Genomic DNA, 18,555 nt, shown 5'->3' on the forward strand with positions numbered 1-18,555 from the left:
GTGCTGATGTTCCACCACGATTTATCACAATTTTATCTCGTTGGTGCAAGTTATCAATTAAGCTAGAATCTGAATCACTATTTAATAAAGACCATTTTCATTTTGTAACTAGTTATTTATTTAAATTAAATTGAATATGCTATAACATTGAGTATCTTGTGCTGTTGTTACCTTTGCTGTACTTCCAATTGTAATTAAATCTATGTTCAATCTCGCACTTGAATCTCTTTAAAGTAAACACTTTGCTATAATTAGTTTTGGTAATACAATTCCTCTTCAGTTTCTTGCAGTGTAGTCACATTGACCGAGTTTCGTTTTACGTTTTCCGTTTTCCACTTTAATTAGAGGCCACGCACGTGTCTGACCCCCAGGAGCAACAGGTTGTGGTCAAATGCAACTGTTTTGCCATATAAAAAGACCAACGCCAGTCGGTCAGCAACATCAGTGAGCGTGCAACATGAGTGGGGCAACATTAACACCGCTTATTATGCTCATCTCTTTGGCTGTTGTTACTGCACAGCCAGCAGGCTATCCAAGCGCTCGTCCCCCAGCCACGTATTTGCCGGCCAAGCCACCAGCACCACCGCCACCGAAGCCACCACCAAAGCCAGCACCACCCAGCAACAGTTATGGTCCACCCAAGAACGGCAAACCACCGGCGCCACCCATGAAGAGCTACGGGCCACCAGCCAAGCCGGCTCCTCCTCGTGACAGCTATGGACCACCGCCCAGCAATGGCAATCAAAACTACTTGCCGCCCTCTAACGGAAGAGGAAGCAATGGAGGTGGTGCCGGGGGTAATGGTGGTGGACAGGATATACCCATTATAAAGCTGGAGTCGAAAATCAACGCTGATGGCTCCTACAAGGTAAGTCAATTGAGGAAATAAATATTACAGATAATAAAGAAGTAAAAAAATAAATAATAATGAAACTAAATAAACTAAAATAAATATTAATCAAATATTAAAGAATTAATGGTTACCACAAGGTGAGAAAAGCGCGAAAATATATAAATAAAATTAAATAAAATTAAAAAAAAAATATTATAACCTAAAACACAATAAAATATTAATATAAAAAAAAAAGGAAATGAGGGCTACTACAAGGTAAATGAAGTTACATGAATAGTAATCAAAAAATAAATTAATTATGACTTCCACTATGTAAAGATAAAAGCACCAAAATAAATAAAATACTATAAATATTAAAAAAAAACAATAATTAAATAACAAATAAAACATACGAAAATAAAAAACAGATAAATAATAAACTAATCACAAATTAGTAACGAATTAGTCAAACAATAAATACAAAATTAATGTTAGATTAATAAGAAATAATAATGCTTAATTCGCATTCCCCCCTCTTAAGTACGAATACGAAACAGGAAATGGCATCAAGGCAGAGGAGATGGGATATCTGAAGAATGCCGGCGTGGAAGGTGCCGAGGCGCTAACCGTTGAGGGCTCCTTCTCCTACAGCAGTCCCGAAGGCGAGCAGATATCGTTGACCTACATTGCCGACGAGAATGGATTCCAGCCGCAAGGCGATCATCTGCCCACACCGCCGCCAATTCCAATTGAGATTCAGGAGGCACTGGACAAAATTGCAGCTGGTGGCGGCTGTCATGGTTGCGATGACAACGAATCTGGCGGCGGCGCCGGAGGCGGTGGCAACAATGGAGGCTACGTCTATCGCTGAAAATAGGCACCCACTCGAAAGGATCAAATACAATTGACACATTGGCTGTAAACAGGTTGCGGCCTACTTATTTAAAAACAAGCAAACACCAAAACCAAAATTTGGCTTGTGCCGGTCTCTCTCTCTCTCTCTCTCTCTTTTTGGTCTGGGTTTGGTTTTCAGATTTGAGTATTTTGGGTATGAGCAAATTGGCTGGCTCACCTCACTTGAGGGCTGTTCTGCGCTGTGCAGACGCCCCAACCCCTTGAAAGCCGCTGAGCCTGTGTGACTGGCAACACATGTTTTTCGCTTTGTGTCCTGTTGATCGCATACGAGTATTTGTTGCGGGTGGGGGTTGGTGGCTTTGCAATAATGAAAACATTAGTGTCGAAGCATATTTTACTTGGTTCAGGAGCGGACTCGAACAGCCTGCGGTTGGGCACAACTAATTAGGGGCGCAGTCTATAGAAATAGTGAATTGAAAGAAAGATAAAACAAAACAAAAAGTTGTTGAATAATTTCAATTCTACTTAAACACAACTCTAGTGTAACACTTTAAGTACTCTTGGTACAGTGAATATTCAATATATTTGCATCCTACAGTTTCTATAGACAGTATACAATACAATTCATTGATTAGTGTACTTACAACAACCACAAAAAAGATCAATCTGTGTGATTATATTATGACATTCTATAATATTTTATTAACATATTCTTTATATTGTTAATAATTTTCTTTGATTTAAATACATTTTAATACAGTCTACGAATGTTTAGGTAGCTTATATCAAATGCAATCAAAAGCGAATAAGTTAAATATAAATTACGATGAAAAAAAATCATTCTGTGATGTCAGATATAGTAGATTATCCGATTCTGTAAATAATTGAAGTTCCTTCTTAATTATTGGATTATTATTATTGCCTTACTATATACATATATTATACTATTCAATATTTACTTTAGGTTTTTCCTTAATTATTTCTATAATTTTCGATGGGCTTTATTGCTCATCATATATTGTGGTATATATATCCAATTCAATATTTCATTTAAGAAACTTCATAATAATGTTCTTAATTTCCGACTAGCATTATTTCTATGCTCACAAGTAATTTTAGCGCCCCTGGGCCCGTTCTTACCCTCATGCCGCTCTACACACTAAAATCACGACCCACCCTAAACCACAAATAGTGAAACGATACATGGCCATATATTAAGGCATTATCAATGGGCAAGGGGAGGATTGACGGAAAGCGAATGCGATTTGTATATGGTGGCATTACAATAACAATAACACGACGAATGCATGACAACAGCAACAACAACAACAATAGGAGAACAAGGACAACAAACGATCGTTTAATTTCAATTAAAAACATTTTCGTTTGGGCGCAGCATCGAAAGCCAAAAAGGGCCAACGACAAGGGGAGGTATGAGAGGATTAGGCATAGGAATACGCACACTTGCTACAGGGACGCTTAGCTTGGCTTAGTGCCTTAGTGCCAGAGTACATGATGTTGCACTTGCCGCCGCCGCTGCCGACGCCGCGCACAACAACAACAACAACGAGTGTTGCTACCACCATGCTGAGGCAGAGGACAGCACCAGGCAGCAACCAGGACCTGGTGCAAAAGGGATGCCCGGTTGGACGGCTGGTTCGATGATGGTTGTTCTTCGATGTTCGTCTGTGTGTGTCGGTGTGTGTGTGAGTGAGGCGGTCGCAAAGTGCGTAGCAATGTCAGGCGAGGCAGACTGCCAGGCTGGGAATTCTTGCACTTGACGCTAGTGTTTTGACACTGCAAGCCGTAACAAATCCAGGAAAGCAGCGAAGCGCGGTGCGAGGCGGGGCGGGCAAGGACACGCGACAAGAACAACAACAGAAGGGCGGAAGCTGCGAGTGTGTGTGGTATAAAAGCAGCGTTCGCCTTCCAATTGGAAAACAGAATCAAATCAAAGCGCGAGCGATGCACACCACAGCTCAATTGGATAACCACGAGTTGGATGAATCGCCAGCCCAAGCGCAAGCGCAGGCACAGAAACGCTCCAACTCCGGCATGATCTTTCGCATCGAGCAGTTGCTGCCGGGCAGCGTGACCTCAGCGCCAGCCACAACGACAGCCACTACAACAGCAACCACAACGACGACAGCAACATATGAGAGCAGGGAACCAGCTGCCAAGCGTATGCGCTCCAATCTTCGACCCGGTGTTTACACCGCCCAATACACGCCAAAGGACACGTGCTCGAATGGCGTGGCAACAGTCAGTTTGCTCAGTTGCATGGCCACGCCCACGCCCAGCGATGTGCACGCCCACTGCGAGCTGTTGAACGGTGAACTGGCCGTGTCGGCAACGCTTCTCAGGCAGATCAAACTCTCCGAGGACATATACAGCTTCAATGCGTTGTTCGAGCTGCACGCGGGTCAATTGCGCATACGCCTAGTGCGCGATGTGGCACGTGACGATGAAATTGTCGCCTGGTTCGGCGAAGAGCTTGTGCTGCTTATGAGCATTCCCTTTCTCACGCCATTGAACATACAAGGTAAGCAGTAATTGAATGACATTTAATTGCAACGCATCTATAATGAATGTATTTTATGCTTAGGCAACAATCGCTACACTTGCCACTTGTGTCATCTCACCTTTGAGACGCCGCATCCATTGAAGATACATTTAGCTCTCAGTTGTGGTCGCAGTGTAATGGACTTGCTCTGGATGCGATTGCATTACGCGCTTAAGTCAGCCACACGTTCAGCAGCCACGCCCACCACTTTAACTCTATCGCCTCCGCCTGCAACTTCCACATCCACCTCTTCGGCATCCCCCACACGCACGCCACCTCCGCCTCCAACAACACTGTCAGCACCTACACGCTTCTCCGCCTTTCGACCCATGAGCTCGTTGCCTTCATTATCACTGCCGATGGCCAGCACTCAAGCCACAGCCTCTGCCACACTCTCCTATCTGCCCTCCATTTCCATGGCAGCTCCACTAGCTGGGCATCCGATGAATGCGGCCGCGCAGATCGAGGCAATTGTCAGCAATATGGGTGCCTCCAAGCAGGGTCATCTGTGCATCTACTGCGGCAAGGTTTATTCCCGAAAGTATGGCCTCAAGATTCACATACGCACTCACACAGGTTTCAAGCCACTCAAGTGCAAGTTCTGCCTGCGTCCCTTCGGTGATCCCAGCAATCTGAACAAACATGTGCGCTTACATCTACAAACTCAGCCCTCGGGCAGTGGTGAAATGGATATCAATGTCGATGACGAGCCAGAGCCCGGTTTCCAGTGTCAATTGTGCCACAAAACATTGGCACGTGCGAGAGATTTGCAGCGGCATATGGAAACGAGACATGGCGGCACTTCAACGCATTCAACTAGCAGCACAGCGACGGCAACGACAGCAACAGGCAATCAGAGCTGAGACAAAAGCCGATCATGGTAATTGTGTAGCATACTTTTAAGCGTTTGGCTGTGATAATGAAAGTGAAAGCGAACTGAGAAGTGAGGATTGGGAGCTACGAACTGACTATATATATATATAGAAAATATATATAGAAAACTAAAAACGAAATACCTTCACAATCAGGAATTAAATCTTGACTGAGAATCCAAATATAAAATATACGATTCACATAAACTTGTCTTTCATTTCAAACACCTTACTGAGGTATGGGAATGTAATTTCCTGACTTAAACCTCGCCGTTTCCAAAGTTTTACGATATAGTGCTGAGATTTGCCTATAATGTTATTAGATAAGTTAATATTATTGAACAAATTAAATAATATAGGAGATATAGTTATTCCCAATCAAAGGGTACTATAGTAGAAAAGTACTGTTAAATGTTGACTATCATAAACGCATCACTTTTTATTAGTCTATTCAAGATCGTGACTCGTCGAATTTGTTTCTGTTTAATATTTCGAACTTAAAGATAGCAAAAATTGAAAATATCGTTACCTATTCTAAAGCAAAACTGTAAAAACAATGTTTCGACAAACTTATTAGACCCACTTTTACTTATTTAAAAAGAGATGTGTCTCAAAATATCAAGCTCTCATTTAAGGGCAAATTATACCCCAAAATTTCATGAGAAATTGAATGTGTTAACTGCATCTAGACTAGTTCATTATTTAAATAACTTTCGACATATATTCGCATGCTAAATGCTAATTAATGCGAAATTTGAACATGTTTTCAATAATACTTGTTTTAGACATTTGTATTCCCAGCGTTAATCCAGTTATTCGAGAGCATTGAATTTGCTATAAATAACAGAGACATCTCAGTATAAAATCTAGTTACTCTGAAAGTCTTAAGTCCGCTGCACTCGATCGAAGTATGAAATTTCTTATCGTCTTTATCGCAATCGTCGCAGTCGCAATGGCATCATCTGTTCAAGAGGAAACCATCACAAACGAATCCCAAGTTTCACCCGAGGGCTACACATTCAAGTGAGTCACCAAATATTTTATTATAGAAAGCAACCAGTCATTAACTTTATTAATATATATTATACAGCGTGGCAACAAATAATGGATTTGAACATAGCGCAGAAGGTAAAATTGATAATGAGAACACAGAGCATGGAAGTCTCGCTGTTCACGGACATTTCAAATATGTTGGTGACGATGGAGTGACCTACGAAGTCAGATATATTGCCGATGAGAACGGTTTCCAGCCCATCGGTGCTCACATTCCCCAACCTTTAGATGATTAGGTGTTGAATAAATTTACTATATTTCATTCATTATTTTCGAGTTTAATGTTTTATTTAAATTCGGGTATAACATTGAGGACCATAAATGTTCTATTAATGTTTTTTGTGGTAAATTTTTTGACCACAAAAATGTATATATATATATATTATATATGTATAACTATATACATGTAGTTCAAGAAAATACTTGCCTTTTCAGCTGTTGATAGAGAAAATCAAAAATCTAGCACTTTAATCTTAATTATTGTATACTAAATACATTCTTTATGCAGTGATATAGCAGAGATAATCTATTTTAATTTATGAATCTTAGTCGAGCTTCTATTTATAGTAGTTCTTGCTAATATTAGAAAGTTCATTGACTCAATGAAAGTGAATAGGCGAATATCATATTATTAGTATGGTTAAAACACAAACACCTACTTAACTACTGTATTATTAATGGATTATTAAAGCTAATACGAGTGAACACTATTATCCGATACCTAAGACTGCAGTATGTTAAATAAAAAAGAGTTAAATGAACTATTTACTTCAGCTTAATGATCTATTTATTTAAATAGTCGTGCACTATATATAAACACAAATGTGTTTCATGTATCAATGTCTTGCAGAAAACCAGTTGAGACAAATCTTCGAGTAAGCTGCGAAAAAGACTCAAAAAATAAAAGATTTACAAGATAACAAAAAATTGCGACGGTAAGTTATGTCTGCATCTGTTATTATGTCAATGTTATTTGAGTTATTTGGGTGTTGAATCTACTATAAATAACTGGCGATCCGCTTCGTAATATCAGTTACTCAAGCAGTTTTGAAAACTTAATACACTTTATCCAACAATGAAGTTCCTCATCGTCTTTGTTGCCATCTGTGCTGTCGCCTTGGCAATTCCCACCAATAATGTGGAAACCCTGAAATACGATTCCGATGTTCAACCCGATGGCTACAAATTCTCTGTGGAAACCTCTGATGGTACAAAACGTGACGAAGTTGGTGTCCTGAACAACCCGAACACCGATCACGAGTCTCTGGCTGTGTCCGGAAATGTGAAGTACATCGGCGACGATGGAGTGACCTACGATCTTTCCTATACTGCCGATGAGAACGGTTTCCATCCTTCCGGTGCTCATTTGCCTCAAGCTTCGTAAAAATCAATTTAATGTTTCAAAAAATGTTATTGTTTCTCTTTTTTATTAAATAAATCAAACTATGTTGCAATCAATTCAAAATCCATAATTTCTGTGTTTTATGATATAGATGATAGATCTGTTAGTGCCTTGGGTTCCTTTTGAATTTTTAAATTTCATCAGGTTTCCAATCCTTTAATCTGAAATCCATCCCAATAAAAGTATATCAAAATTACACAACACAATCAAATAGGTTTATAAATTTTATTTGCAACTTTTAATATGAAATCAAAGTGAATGTCCTTTGAATTGAATTCACAAATCATATTATTAGACAATAAACGCTAATATTTTCGAACAATTATCGCATATACATGTACATATCTGTGTATGTATGTATGTGAGCATACAAATACATACGAATGCTATTCATTCACATTCACTCAATTTACGAATACAGTTCATTTGAAAGGGCAAAGCAATCACAAGCTTATGCTTACTAAACTATTTATATACATACTTGTACAATATGTATATATTGTATATACAAGTACATATCAAGTGTCTTTCTCTGTATGTGTTTGTGTCTGTGTGTGTGTGTGAGTGTAGAAAATCGGTTGAGCAAAACATTTAGAGAACTATCATACGGAAAAACACTCAAAAATACAAGATTTATAATTACAGATAGAAAATGCGACGGTAAGTTATGTTGTTATAGTTATAAATATCAATATCTATTCAATGTACGATGTATGTCTGAGTGTGATCGAGGGTGTATATAGTATTATTAAATATTTAATATGTAGATCGGAGCATAAAGTTAACTATTTAGTGATTATTGAATATTGAACAAACTTGTTTTTCATGGTCGCAGTTTTTCGTATTTTTATTTTATTTACTTTTTTGGTTTTGGTTTTTACACACTCCTACAAAGTTTAAGGCACTACCTCAAGGAATTACTATTCCGGAGTGTCCCTTGGGGGTTGTTTCAAATAGTTTCGTCTGATAAATCAAACAACGAGAACTAAAGCAAATTCTTTATAGCAAGCAATGTGATCTATGTGTGTGTGTGTATGCGAGTGTGTGTGTGAGTGTGTGCATTTATCACCGAAAAGCAATTACATACATTCTGGAATTGTTTTTATGATTTTGGTAAGTAATTTGGATATATTGACGATACGTTCGTGTTTTGTATGTTTGTTGCTTCCTTCAAGTCTCTACTCGTTATTTTAATATAAGTGTTGTATACGTGTATATACTATAATATATATGTATGTATGTATTATTAATAGACACCAATCGTAATTATAGTTAAGACATTTAATTAGGAATACATACTATACATGTAGTATACCGCTTACTTTTTTTTTGGGGAGGATATTGAAATATTGAAATTTTATTTATTGCATTGTAAAAATCGTAACGTAAATTCTTACATGAAGCACACTTGGGTTCGATTCATTATTCACTATTTACTAATTATAGTTTTTAGGTATTATAATATAAAATTTTTTTTTTCGCTTACAAATTTCAAATGTTTTCTTATTTCTCTCACATTAACAAAATATTTTTGTATTTATTTGTTTTTTAGGGGTCATCTTAAGAAAATTCATTTAATATGTTAGATGTGTATAGGTTTGTGTATTTTTTTTTTTTTTTTTTCGTATCATGAAGTTTTGGTTTTATTACAGTTGCGTGCTCATCGTTGTTGTTCCCGCTTGTTATTTTTGTTGTTCTTTAGAAGTTAGTTTATTAAGCATTTTCATTCATAACTACGTATTAAATGTATTAATTCACTTTTTGGTTTGCAATGGAAACCTTTGTTTAAGAATAATTTTTTTTTTATTTGTGTTTTTTGGGCTTTTGGATTTTTATTAAGTTGGCTTAGTTGAAATACTGAACTGCTGAACACACAGACAAGAATGTACGTCAAGTTTTATTATATGTTTTTTTCACTCTTAATTTGTAATGCAATTGTTAATAATAAAATGCATGCATATACTTGTATATATATGTATGTCTATATATAAGATTGTGTCATTATGTTTTTTTTTTCGTATTTTTCTTTGTTTTTTTGTTGAAGACTTTAATGTTCACAATTGTTGTTAGTTTGTTTGCATGGGATCCATGCAACATATTGGACGTTTGGTATTTTGCATTCTTATTGTTAATAATAATTATGAATTATTACAAGTATCATTAATTATTTTTGTATGCCCTTAAACAAACTGCTTAAAGCTGCGCACAAGACTTTGTCTACAATTTTGTTGTTTTGTTTATTTCAAATGAATTATTTTCTTTTTTCTTCTTTCTTTTTTGTATTTGAATTTAAGTTTTAGTAAATCAGCTTAAGTGTAATACTTTCAGTGTCCAAGTTGAATGCTTGCTTATTATATAAAAGACACACAGTATGTAGTAAAACTACATTTCTACTTACCCATACTTATGCATATGCAAATACAAATACAAATATGGTTAAATGGTTTACAACAATTTTTATACGTATGTTAACCCTTTCCGATTGAATTCGACAGTTATCATTGAAGTTTACAATGCATTAGGTAAGGCATTTTGCACAAGGGAAGGATTCGGTTGTTGGATAATAAACAAATATACATCATTCAATATGTAGGGAAGACAACACAAGAACATATTTGTATACTAAATACTATTACATCGAGTTAAATTGAGTATTTTTTTTTTTATATTTTATGCTAGTTCATTTCAATCAACTGAAGTATTTTTAATCGTTTATTACATTGACTCAATCTCTGATAAGTGAGAATTTCTCTATTCCGTGGGCCGACGACTCATTCAACGTGAGACATTATTGCAGTAATTATTGCTGTTTTGTTGTATTGTGTAATTAATTAGTGGTGATGTATGTGTGTGTGTGTGAAAGTATGCGTGTGTTTTTGTGTGCCAACAACAAAAATTGATTTCTTTTTTTTCTTGTTTCTTGTTTAAGATACATTTGACAATGCGTTTAACTTAAATCTGTGTTTCTTGTTTTGTTTCTTGTTTTTCATTTTTATCAAATACCCTGCAACTTCATTTAATTATCACAGTTTTCATCAGAGATAGTTTTAACATTCTTTTTATGTTTCATATACATTTGTTTGCAAAAATAAAAGCAAGCGATTTGAAATTTGTGCAAGCGTTTTGTTTTTTTTTTTTTTTGTTTTGTTTTTGTATTTTAAGTTTTTTTGTAATCGAGCATACATTTTTAAGAAAAGCCTCGTCTTTTTATTGAACAAGTCCTCAAACTTACGACTAAAGTTTTGCATACCTTGTGTTTATAATAGATTTAATTTTAATCATTTTTCTTGTTTTATTCAAATCCCTTGCAATTGCCTATAACGAAGATTAGCGTTAAATCTTTTGTTATTGGGATTATTTTCTTTTTGTTTGAGTTTATCGCGATCTATATACTAAAACATTGCAAGAACGCAGTCTAGCGATTTAGCTGATATGTTGCGTCCTCAACTATTGACCTTCCATTTATTTTGTATTAGTTTTATGTATTACAATTAATTGAAATTATTGTGCAAGGGATGTGAAATAATGATGGAAAATAAACGTCAATTTAACTTTTTAAGTAATTTTGTTTTTATTTTTTTGTTTAACGTAAATATAATTGTAATTATTTGGAAGCAAAAGATGGCATAATGGTTTATCATTTCGTTTTAACACAAACATTTCTCAGGCGACAAATTTAAATATATATCAAACGCAACAACAAAGCTGTTTAAAATTATACAATATATATATAGATAAATATGTATATGGTACGAATAAAATGTCTTCTTGGAAAGTCTAAATGATTTGCATATTTCATTTCGATTAAAAAAGTATAAAAAGGATATAGTTTATGCGATTCACATATAATTGTATATGTTTTATGCTCAGATTATCCGTGTCGTGGCAAAAATGCTTGCTGTTGTCGTTTTTTTCTTTTTCTTTTTCGTTTTTTTTTTTTGTTTTTGTTTAGTTCTCAGTTTTGTACTTTCGACGTTGAATACATTTTTTGGTGAAACTCAATTGGTAAAACAAAAGAATAAGAGTAAGGGACATAATAGTATATACATAAATATACTAATTGTGCTTGCAGCATATGTAAGTATGTGTGAATGAGTGTATATCATGTATGTGTATGCTTGTTGTATAGATTTTTAGCGCTTTTTGGTTTTGTTTCAAAATACATACAATAAATACAAGTCTCCAATTAAACATTACAAAAATAATAAACGTATTGTAGTACATCAGTATATTCAGATCAAGCTAAGAACAATTACAAAAATTTATAATATGCTGGTACTTTTAGTAATGCTCATTTGTTGTCTAACACATTGAGAGTATTGTAGAGTTTATAGAAGAAACTAATAAAGATACAAAAACAGAATACAGCTTATTTTAATAAATAGGAAATTGGCAATACGATGAGCGAGGAATAGCAGGAATCTACAACATATTTTCCAATTCATTATCATCATCAACATCAACATCACCATCATCATCTTCATCATCATTTTACTTTCACTATTTGTTTTTGTTTTGCTATTGAATTGGGCGGGCTCGGGCTTTACAAATACACAATCGTTTGTTGTCATTTTCAACCTATGTGTACATTATATATATACTATATATGTGTATATAGAGGTGTACATATATGTACATCAATGCTATATAGTATGTACGTATAGTAGTAGTATGTAGTGTAGTGTAGTGTATATGTATATATATTCAATTAGGTATGTAAATATGTATGCATGATTATGTATAAGAGATGACCAAAGAGCAAATCAAAGGCTTTTAAGTTTACAACTTTTTGACATATTTTATGCTATACAAATTGCAATCGTTGATGTAGTATGTATGTATGTGGTTGTGTCAATGTGCCTGTACATGTGTGTGTGTGTTGGGTGTATGTGTCGGCACATTTATGTTGTCGTTGTTGCATTTTCAGCAAAGGTTTTAGCAGCCGCTGCGTTTATACTATCAGACTTCTGCTGCAGCTGCTGCTGTTGCTCCTGCTCCGATCTGGCTGTGATGTTGCTATCGTCGCGAGCATCGTTACTGGTGCTATTGTCGTTGGCATGATTGCTGCAATTAAATGTTATGCATGCATTAGGTTTCAAACAAAAAAACAACTCAAAAGCAAACTGTATACATTGGCAACTGGTATTCTTACAATTCATTAATTTTACTGGGTCCATTTGAAATTGAAGCAGGCTGTTGATCGGTTGCCATCGCAGATAGACTACTATTGCCACCCAATGGCTTTGTCCACATGCCTTCATCATCTTCGTAGTCCTCCTCGCCAGCGAGCAGCACCGACTGCAACCTACTAACGATGGATGTGGCAGCCGAAGCTGCTGTTGCAGCAGTGTCGAGATCGTTTAGCTCGTTAAACTTATCGCTGGCGGCTTTCTCCACATTGGCATTGTTGTCATACTCTGCCTGGTGGTCGTCTTTTATGGTTGCAGTCATGGACACATCGTCCTCGTTAAGCGTTGCCCGTTGCTGTTCATCGCTATTGGTCTTGGCGGATAGATCGTTGGCTTCGGTCGATTGTGATGCATCGGAAGGAGGGGGTTGTGTATGCGGCATGCCCAAATCACTGCCAAAGGTGCTGAAATGCGCATCGAAGTCGGCGAAGTTGTCACTGTTGAAGTCAGCTCCCCAATTACCAGTACTGGCATTATCAGTATTCACGTCCGTAGAGGCACCAGTAATATCAGCAAACTGTACGTCCATCTCCCAGGGATCAGCCGCCAGATTGTTGAGGGTGATGGAATTCTTAGTAAACATACCATGACCATGATGACCGAGACCATCGCCGCCACTGCCACCGTTCTCATCATCATCGTCGTCATCATCGTCGATATTCTGGCCAAATTGAAACATAAACTGATCGTTGTCCGTGGTAAATACAATGTCCTGCAGTGTGTTATCCAGATCGCTATAACCATCATTAGTGATCGATGCTGTATTAATATCCCAAGTGTTTTCGCCCAGAAAATCTTTCGAGTTGCCAGCACTGTACTCATTGTCCTCGTGTGGATTGCAGTTGGCCAACAGTTTACTCTGTTGTGACACTGCTTTCGTGAATTCACCTTCATCGGCATCGATCAGCGATTGCCAGAGCTTTAGCTCCGACTCATCCGCAAAATTAGAGGCAATCAAGGCAGCGATATGTTCAGATTCTGATATACAATTCGTAATATGTTTAAGAATTTTGATGAGGTGGCCCATATAGCCTAGTCGTCGACCCTTTTCGGCAGATCTGCAGAAGAATAACAAAGGTATTATAGTCTAATCCAAATATAGAGGGTGAATGATGTATACTTACTGCGCTTCTGTATTGTGACGCCAGTAATTGACCAATTTGGATACCAGTTGGCATTTGACAATCAGCTGAAAAGATCATAAGTGTTATACAATTAATATGTATAGTGAAATTAATTTGAATTAGTAAGATATATTGGTGAAAATTCACTAGGAATATGTAATTTACAGAGATAGATAGAGTAATAATCACAATAAATAAATTAAGAGTACACAGGCGGAGACAGACAGACAGAGAATATTTGCAATTGATGCTTAGTTAATAGATTTCAAGAAAATTAATAAATATTATGAAAGTCTTTAAAAACAATACTTACATATGTTTGCATCTCTGTGGGCAGGTTATTGTTTGGCGTCTTAGTCTTATCCAAATCATTCTGTGCTGGCGGCCCTTCGGTCGACGGATTTGGTTGAGCTTGAGCATCATCAGCAGCTCCAGCAACCGCTGCTTCAGCACCTTCTGCATCATTGCTTTTAATATGGTTCTCCTGGTTGGTCTCCACTTCTTCTGCCGTTGCATTTGCATTTGGATTCTCATTCTGCTGATCAGTGTCAGTTGCCTCTTGTTCAGCTGATGCCGATTCTGATGCCGATGCCGCTTCAATTGTCTGGTCTTTCCCATCATTACCGCCCTCTGCGCGCTTTGCATCATTTGCGAAATTTTTCGCTTGCACATCGGTCGAGAAGTTTATAGCCGCTGGGCTTTTCATTAGGCAATCAAATAGGCAATCATCCTGATAAATGTCGGTGCACTCAGTTGAGGTGGTATTGTTGTTTGACAACTCGTTATAGAAGGCCAAATGCAATGCCTTCTCCATCTCGCTGTGCAAAAAGTTGTTCCAGCAGTATTCCTTGAAATAGTCCAGCAGCAAGGCAAAATAGTCCGTGGCACAAATACTGACAATAGATGAAAATAAGTGTTAATTGATATTCAGATAATTATAGATATTTAAAGCAAACTTACGCCTGTTGAATAGTCTCATGCTTCGTCTCCAACAATGCGGTAAAGACGCGACACACCTGCAGACGTGTCTTACCAAATGGAGGTGTCAGCACCGCTGCCGTAGTCTCCAAACTCGGTTTCTGCAAGTTTTAGATATAATAAGTAAATTGACAACTTGTAAACAGAAAACGGCAAACATACCGCTGGTGGATTCTTGAGCACATGCACAAATTCCTTGAGGCGTGGCGCCATCACTGTAATCACAGTCTCCTGCACTTCCAAATGAAATTCACGCTCACGTTTCTGCAACAAACGCTGGCGATCTGAGTTGGGCTCATCACTGTTAATAGGGATTAAAAATACCAGTTATTCGAGATTTTAAAACTGGGGGAGGAAACCCATTATTTTGCTTTGTTTTAGCGTGACTCACGTGAACTTTATGGGTTTGATTAGCGTAAGTACAACCGATATTCCTGATAAGATGGCGCTCTCTAGAGCGTTTGGTTCCAAAATCACATTTAACAAGGCTTCTATTGTCTGTACGGATTCAATATTTCTCAATATGGGATTGGAGCCATCAAAGGCCGGCTCGAATGAATCGTTCTCCTGTTCGGTTTGCCGCATTAGACGACCTTGGTTAATAAGATCACAGAAAAAGTCCGCAACATTTGCATGTTTATCGGTTTCTTGAGGATTACGCAATATTGCAATCAGTCTCTCTACAATTTTATCTTCAGTTAGCCACTGCAATAAAGATTATGAATCATTACAATACATATAGATGCTAAGATTGAAGTTCGATAATGGTTGGATTTGTTCCGGCTCGTAAATAGTATATATTTACTTGTAAACCGGAACAGACCCTAAGACCTTAACAATTTATATTATCATACTTCGTATAGGTTGCGCTTTAGCTGACCACCATCGATGAGCTTCATCATTTGCATTATTAAATCAGGTATGACCGGTGTGTCGAAGTGTTTACAAATTAAATCCAAAAAATTCGTCTGCATTTTAATATATTCCAAAAGTTGTAGGCACATTTGTTGATACAAAAACCAATCTTGTTCAGGCTTTTTGGTAAAGAGCATGCTAAACGTTTTGCTAAAAAACGATGATAGCAATGGATTTAACGGTGGTTCCTTTTCCAGATATGAATACAGCAACTGTAGTGTATTCGCATCGGACAGCAGCTTTTCATCCAGGGACGGCAGGCCGCTATACAAGATTATTTAAAAGATATTTAGTTAATATACCTGTATATTTTTGTTGGGTGGAGAAGGGGGAGCAACTTACAGTGTTAGTATCTCACATGACATGTTTGCATAGCGAAAACGCTGCGCCAGCGGCACATCCTCCGATGGTTCCGTTGTGATTAGTTCGACAAGTCGTCTAATTACTTCGGGCCGTGTTAAATAGTTGACGAGGTTCTTTTTTGGCGTTTTGCATTCCTGCAGTATTTCCTCCTCGTCGAGAAATTCCTCCACCGTGGAATTCTGTGCACAAAATTATTAATTATACCAACAAACTTTTAGCAAGTCCAGTCATTTTTGCTACTAAACTAAGCACAGTCAACAAAATGAAAATTGAACCCAAAAAAGATCGCGTTCAACGAATAAATAATATACCAACCTCTTTCTCTAGCAGCGCCTCTATGTTCGCTGAGGGCGCATAACCCTTGTCCCAAAACATTTTTCGCACGTACGTCTTGGCGGTGACACTTTCAGGCTTGGGGAGAAGAAATAGGCAGCAAGCTTGCTTTGTTGTTGCTTGTTAAATGTGTAATTGCACTGATTTCGAGCTATTTCGATGCACAGCACTGCTGTTTTTTTGCACTTTTACAACGATTTCAATAATTTTTCACCCAAAAATTGCGTTGCCACGCTGATGTAAAAAGGGTACTGTTATGCTCAAAATGGCACTGTTAAACTCGAAATGGTCAAGCAGTGCTCGAAACTGCACAAATAGAGTTTGTAGTGAGCGCAACAATGTATGTTAAAGTTGCTGTTAAAATGAATAAAAGTGGCAATGCTTGAATAAAAAAGGGCGAGCATATGGTCAAAGAAACAAAACATTAGTTGTTAATTATTTAATTTGTGCCAACCAATAAATAAATGGAATACCGAGCTGTATATTTTAATAGCTTCTCTTTGACAACTTTCAATGGTGTAGGGCAGTTTATTGTACATACCATGTATTTTTCAGCCAGAATTGGGTTTGAAATTAAAAGAATAGTTCACAATTTTAAATCAATTTATTGTAGACTATAATTTTTTGTAATAAAATTATAATTTATATTAATTTATTGATCGATAGCTACATATTTTTAAATTTAAAATTGCATATTTTGAATTTCAGTCTGCGGTCACACTCAGCTGAATGTCATAGTGTTGTCAATGTTACTTGTACTATTGTTGTTAGCTGATTTTCAACAAGTCTAGCTTTTTTTGGCTGGTTTCGAAAGCTCAATCAGCTACAAGTGTCTTTGCTTGTGCATTGTCAACACTAGCATTTAGTTGTCAATGTCGCAGCCTTTATGTTCTCGATTTTGGCTAAATGCCAGCAGAATTGCCGAAATTATTAGTTAGATGTCTCTGTTCCGGCTGCATAGATGTATACCGTACGATCCGAAATCTATAGTGAGACCAACTATCAGCCCGTGGACAGTGGCGGTGGCAATCTAGTCTCCCAGTTCCGTTTTCGTTATCCCGACGAGGATTCCAAAAGCGATGTCACCATTGTGGACAAGGATGGCGATCTAGACGTGCAGCGCGTTCGCCGTGGAATCATCCAACTCGAACATTCCGGAGCCACAGAAATCAAGCTGGTCGGACTCCAGGTTTGGCGTGGAGCTCTTCTCCTGGCGGATTATCTATTTGCAAAGCGGCAGGACTTTGACTCCAAGACCATTATGGAGCTGGGAGCTGGCGTTGGACTCACTAGCATTACGGCTGCCATTCATGGCCATGGCCAAGTCTATTGCACCGATGTGAATCTGGGCAAGATTCTGGAGTTAATCCAGAGCAATGTGCGGCGCAATGCAAAGTTGTTGCGAGGTCAAGTGTCTGTTTTGGAATATGACTTTATGGCGCCCCAATCTCAACTCAGCGAGCAGCTAATAGCGGCCATTGATGCCAGCGATGTTATAATGGCAGCTGATGTTGTTTACGATGACAGTTTGACCGATGCTTTTGTGCGGGTTATCGAGCACATCTTTGAGCGTGGCCAAAAGTCAGGAAAGCCAAAGACCATCTACATGGCGATGGAGAAGCGTTATGTGTTTACTCTGGAGGATTGTGATTCTGTGGCTCCGATGTACGAGCATTTCCTCAGGCAGACGGTAAGGAAACCTTGGATTATAGAGAACATACCACTGGACTTTCCACAGTACTTTGAGTACGAACGGTGTCCACAGCTCATTTTGATGCGCATCAGCAGCCGTTGAGTCAAAAGACAAACGAGAGTAGCTCCAGCAGCGAGACTTATTCGCAAATCAAGGGATAATAGATAAATATGATTGTTATGTCGATCTCTTTTTCGCAAATTATCGTATGACTGACTTATTCACTCACTAATTAACAGATTCAGTGAGTTCATAATAAGGTCGCATTAAAACTTAATTGCAAATAACAACACAACATACGATAATTTGCCAGAAAGCGCTCCATCGTTGTCTATATTAAATTAATAAATAAAATGACTTTATTTTTATAAGTATACTTGTAT

The 18,555-nt window shown here is 37.5% G+C and overlaps 6 protein-coding genes across 6 annotated transcripts; 5 read left to right on the forward strand and 1 right to left on the reverse strand.

Moving 5' to 3' along the window:
- Positions 1 to 457: 457 nt before the first annotated feature.
- On the forward strand, positions 458 to 1,703 carry LOC132788299 (pupal cuticle protein 20). The gene is made up of 3 exons (XM_060795631.1): positions 458 to 658; positions 695 to 868; positions 1,374 to 1,703. The coding sequence occupies exons 1-3, from the start codon at positions 458 to 460 to the stop codon at positions 1,701 to 1,703; spliced, it is 705 nt and encodes a 234-aa protein (XP_060651614.1).
- Positions 1,704 to 3,652: 1,949 nt separating this feature from the next.
- LOC132788300 (zinc finger protein 64) lies at positions 3,653 to 5,113 on the forward strand. The gene is made up of 2 exons (XM_060795632.1): positions 3,653 to 4,229; positions 4,293 to 5,113. Exons 1-2 carry the CDS (start codon positions 3,653 to 3,655, stop codon positions 5,111 to 5,113), a joined length of 1,398 nt encoding a protein of 465 aa, XP_060651615.1.
- An 888-nt stretch (positions 5,114 to 6,001) lies between these two features.
- On the forward strand, positions 6,002 to 6,444 carry LOC132792774 (larval cuticle protein 65Ag1-like). The gene is made up of 2 exons (XM_060802245.1): positions 6,002 to 6,145; positions 6,213 to 6,444. The coding sequence occupies exons 1-2, from the start codon at positions 6,033 to 6,035 to the stop codon at positions 6,409 to 6,411; spliced, it is 312 nt and encodes a 103-aa protein (XP_060658228.1). The 5' UTR covers positions 6,002 to 6,032; the 3' UTR covers positions 6,412 to 6,444.
- A 500-nt stretch (positions 6,445 to 6,944) lies between these two features.
- LOC132792340 (larval cuticle protein 65Ag1-like) lies at positions 6,945 to 7,576 on the forward strand. The gene has a single exon (XM_060801650.1). The coding sequence runs from the start codon at positions 7,251 to 7,253 to the stop codon at positions 7,557 to 7,559; it is 309 nt and encodes a 102-aa protein (XP_060657633.1). The 5' UTR covers positions 6,945 to 7,250; the 3' UTR covers positions 7,560 to 7,576.
- Positions 7,577 to 11,469: 3,893 nt separating this feature from the next.
- Positions 11,470 to 16,738, reverse strand: LOC132788349 (serine/threonine-protein phosphatase 6 regulatory subunit 3). Its single transcript, XM_060795689.1, has 10 exons — positions 16,462 to 16,738; positions 16,126 to 16,325; positions 15,723 to 16,047; positions 15,260 to 15,573; positions 15,031 to 15,169; positions 14,851 to 14,969; positions 14,204 to 14,783; positions 13,891 to 13,955; positions 12,730 to 13,824; positions 11,470 to 12,641 (listed from the first exon to the last, which is right to left on the reverse strand). Exons 1-10 carry the CDS (start codon positions 16,519 to 16,521, stop codon positions 12,479 to 12,481), a joined length of 3,060 nt encoding a protein of 1,019 aa, XP_060651672.1. The 5' UTR covers positions 16,522 to 16,738; the 3' UTR covers positions 11,470 to 12,478.
- Positions 16,739 to 17,254: 516 nt separating this feature from the next.
- On the forward strand, positions 17,255 to 18,543 carry LOC132788352 (methyltransferase-like protein 22). Its single transcript, XM_060795692.1, has one exon. It carries the CDS (start codon positions 17,441 to 17,443, stop codon positions 18,272 to 18,274), a length of 834 nt encoding a protein of 277 aa, XP_060651675.1. The 5' UTR covers positions 17,255 to 17,440; the 3' UTR covers positions 18,275 to 18,543.
- Positions 18,544 to 18,555: the final 12 nt, after the last annotated feature.

This window comes from Drosophila nasuta, chromosome 3 (genome assembly GCF_023558535.2).
Source record: "Drosophila nasuta strain 15112-1781.00 chromosome 3, ASM2355853v1, whole genome shotgun sequence".
Classification (NCBI taxonomy): domain Eukaryota; kingdom Metazoa; phylum Arthropoda; class Insecta; order Diptera; family Drosophilidae; genus Drosophila; species Drosophila nasuta.

Coding starts and splice junctions, on each gene's coding strand:
- LOC132788300 (XM_060795632.1), top strand. CDS start 3,653: ATGCACACCACAGCTCAATTGGATAACCACGAGTTGGATGAATCGCCA. Junction 4,230..4,292: donor CACGCCATTGAACATACAAG/GTAAGCAGTAAT, acceptor TTTTATGCTTAG/GCAACAATCGCTACACTTGC.
- LOC132788299 (XM_060795631.1), top strand. CDS start 458: ATGAGTGGGGCAACATTAACACCGCTTATTATGCTCATCTCTTTGGCT. Junction 659..694: donor CCAAGAACGGCAAACCACCG/GCGCCACCCATG, acceptor CCACCAGCCAAG/CCGGCTCCTCCTCGTGACAG. Junction 869..1,373: donor ACGCTGATGGCTCCTACAAG/GTAAGTCAATTG, acceptor CCCCCTCTTAAG/TACGAATACGAAACAGGAAA.
- LOC132788349 (XM_060795689.1), bottom strand. CDS start 16,521: ATGTTTTGGGACAAGGGTTATGCGCCCTCAGCGAACATAGAGGCGCTG. Junction 16,048..16,125: donor TCATGTGAGATACTAACACT/GTAAGTTGCTCC, acceptor AATCTTGTATAG/CGGCCTGCCGTCCCTGGATG. Junction 14,970..15,030: donor TGCTCAAGAATCCACCAGCG/GTATGTTTGCCG, acceptor TAAAACTTGCAG/AAACCGAGTTTGGAGACTAC.
- LOC132792774 (XM_060802245.1), top strand. CDS start 6,033: ATGAAATTTCTTATCGTCTTTATCGCAATCGTCGCAGTCGCAATGGCA. Junction 6,146..6,212: donor CCCGAGGGCTACACATTCAA/GTGAGTCACCAA, acceptor TATATTATACAG/CGTGGCAACAAATAATGGAT.
- LOC132788352 (XM_060795692.1), top strand. CDS start 17,441: ATGTATACCGTACGATCCGAAATCTATAGTGAGACCAACTATCAGCCC.
- LOC132792340 (XM_060801650.1), top strand. CDS start 7,251: ATGAAGTTCCTCATCGTCTTTGTTGCCATCTGTGCTGTCGCCTTGGCA.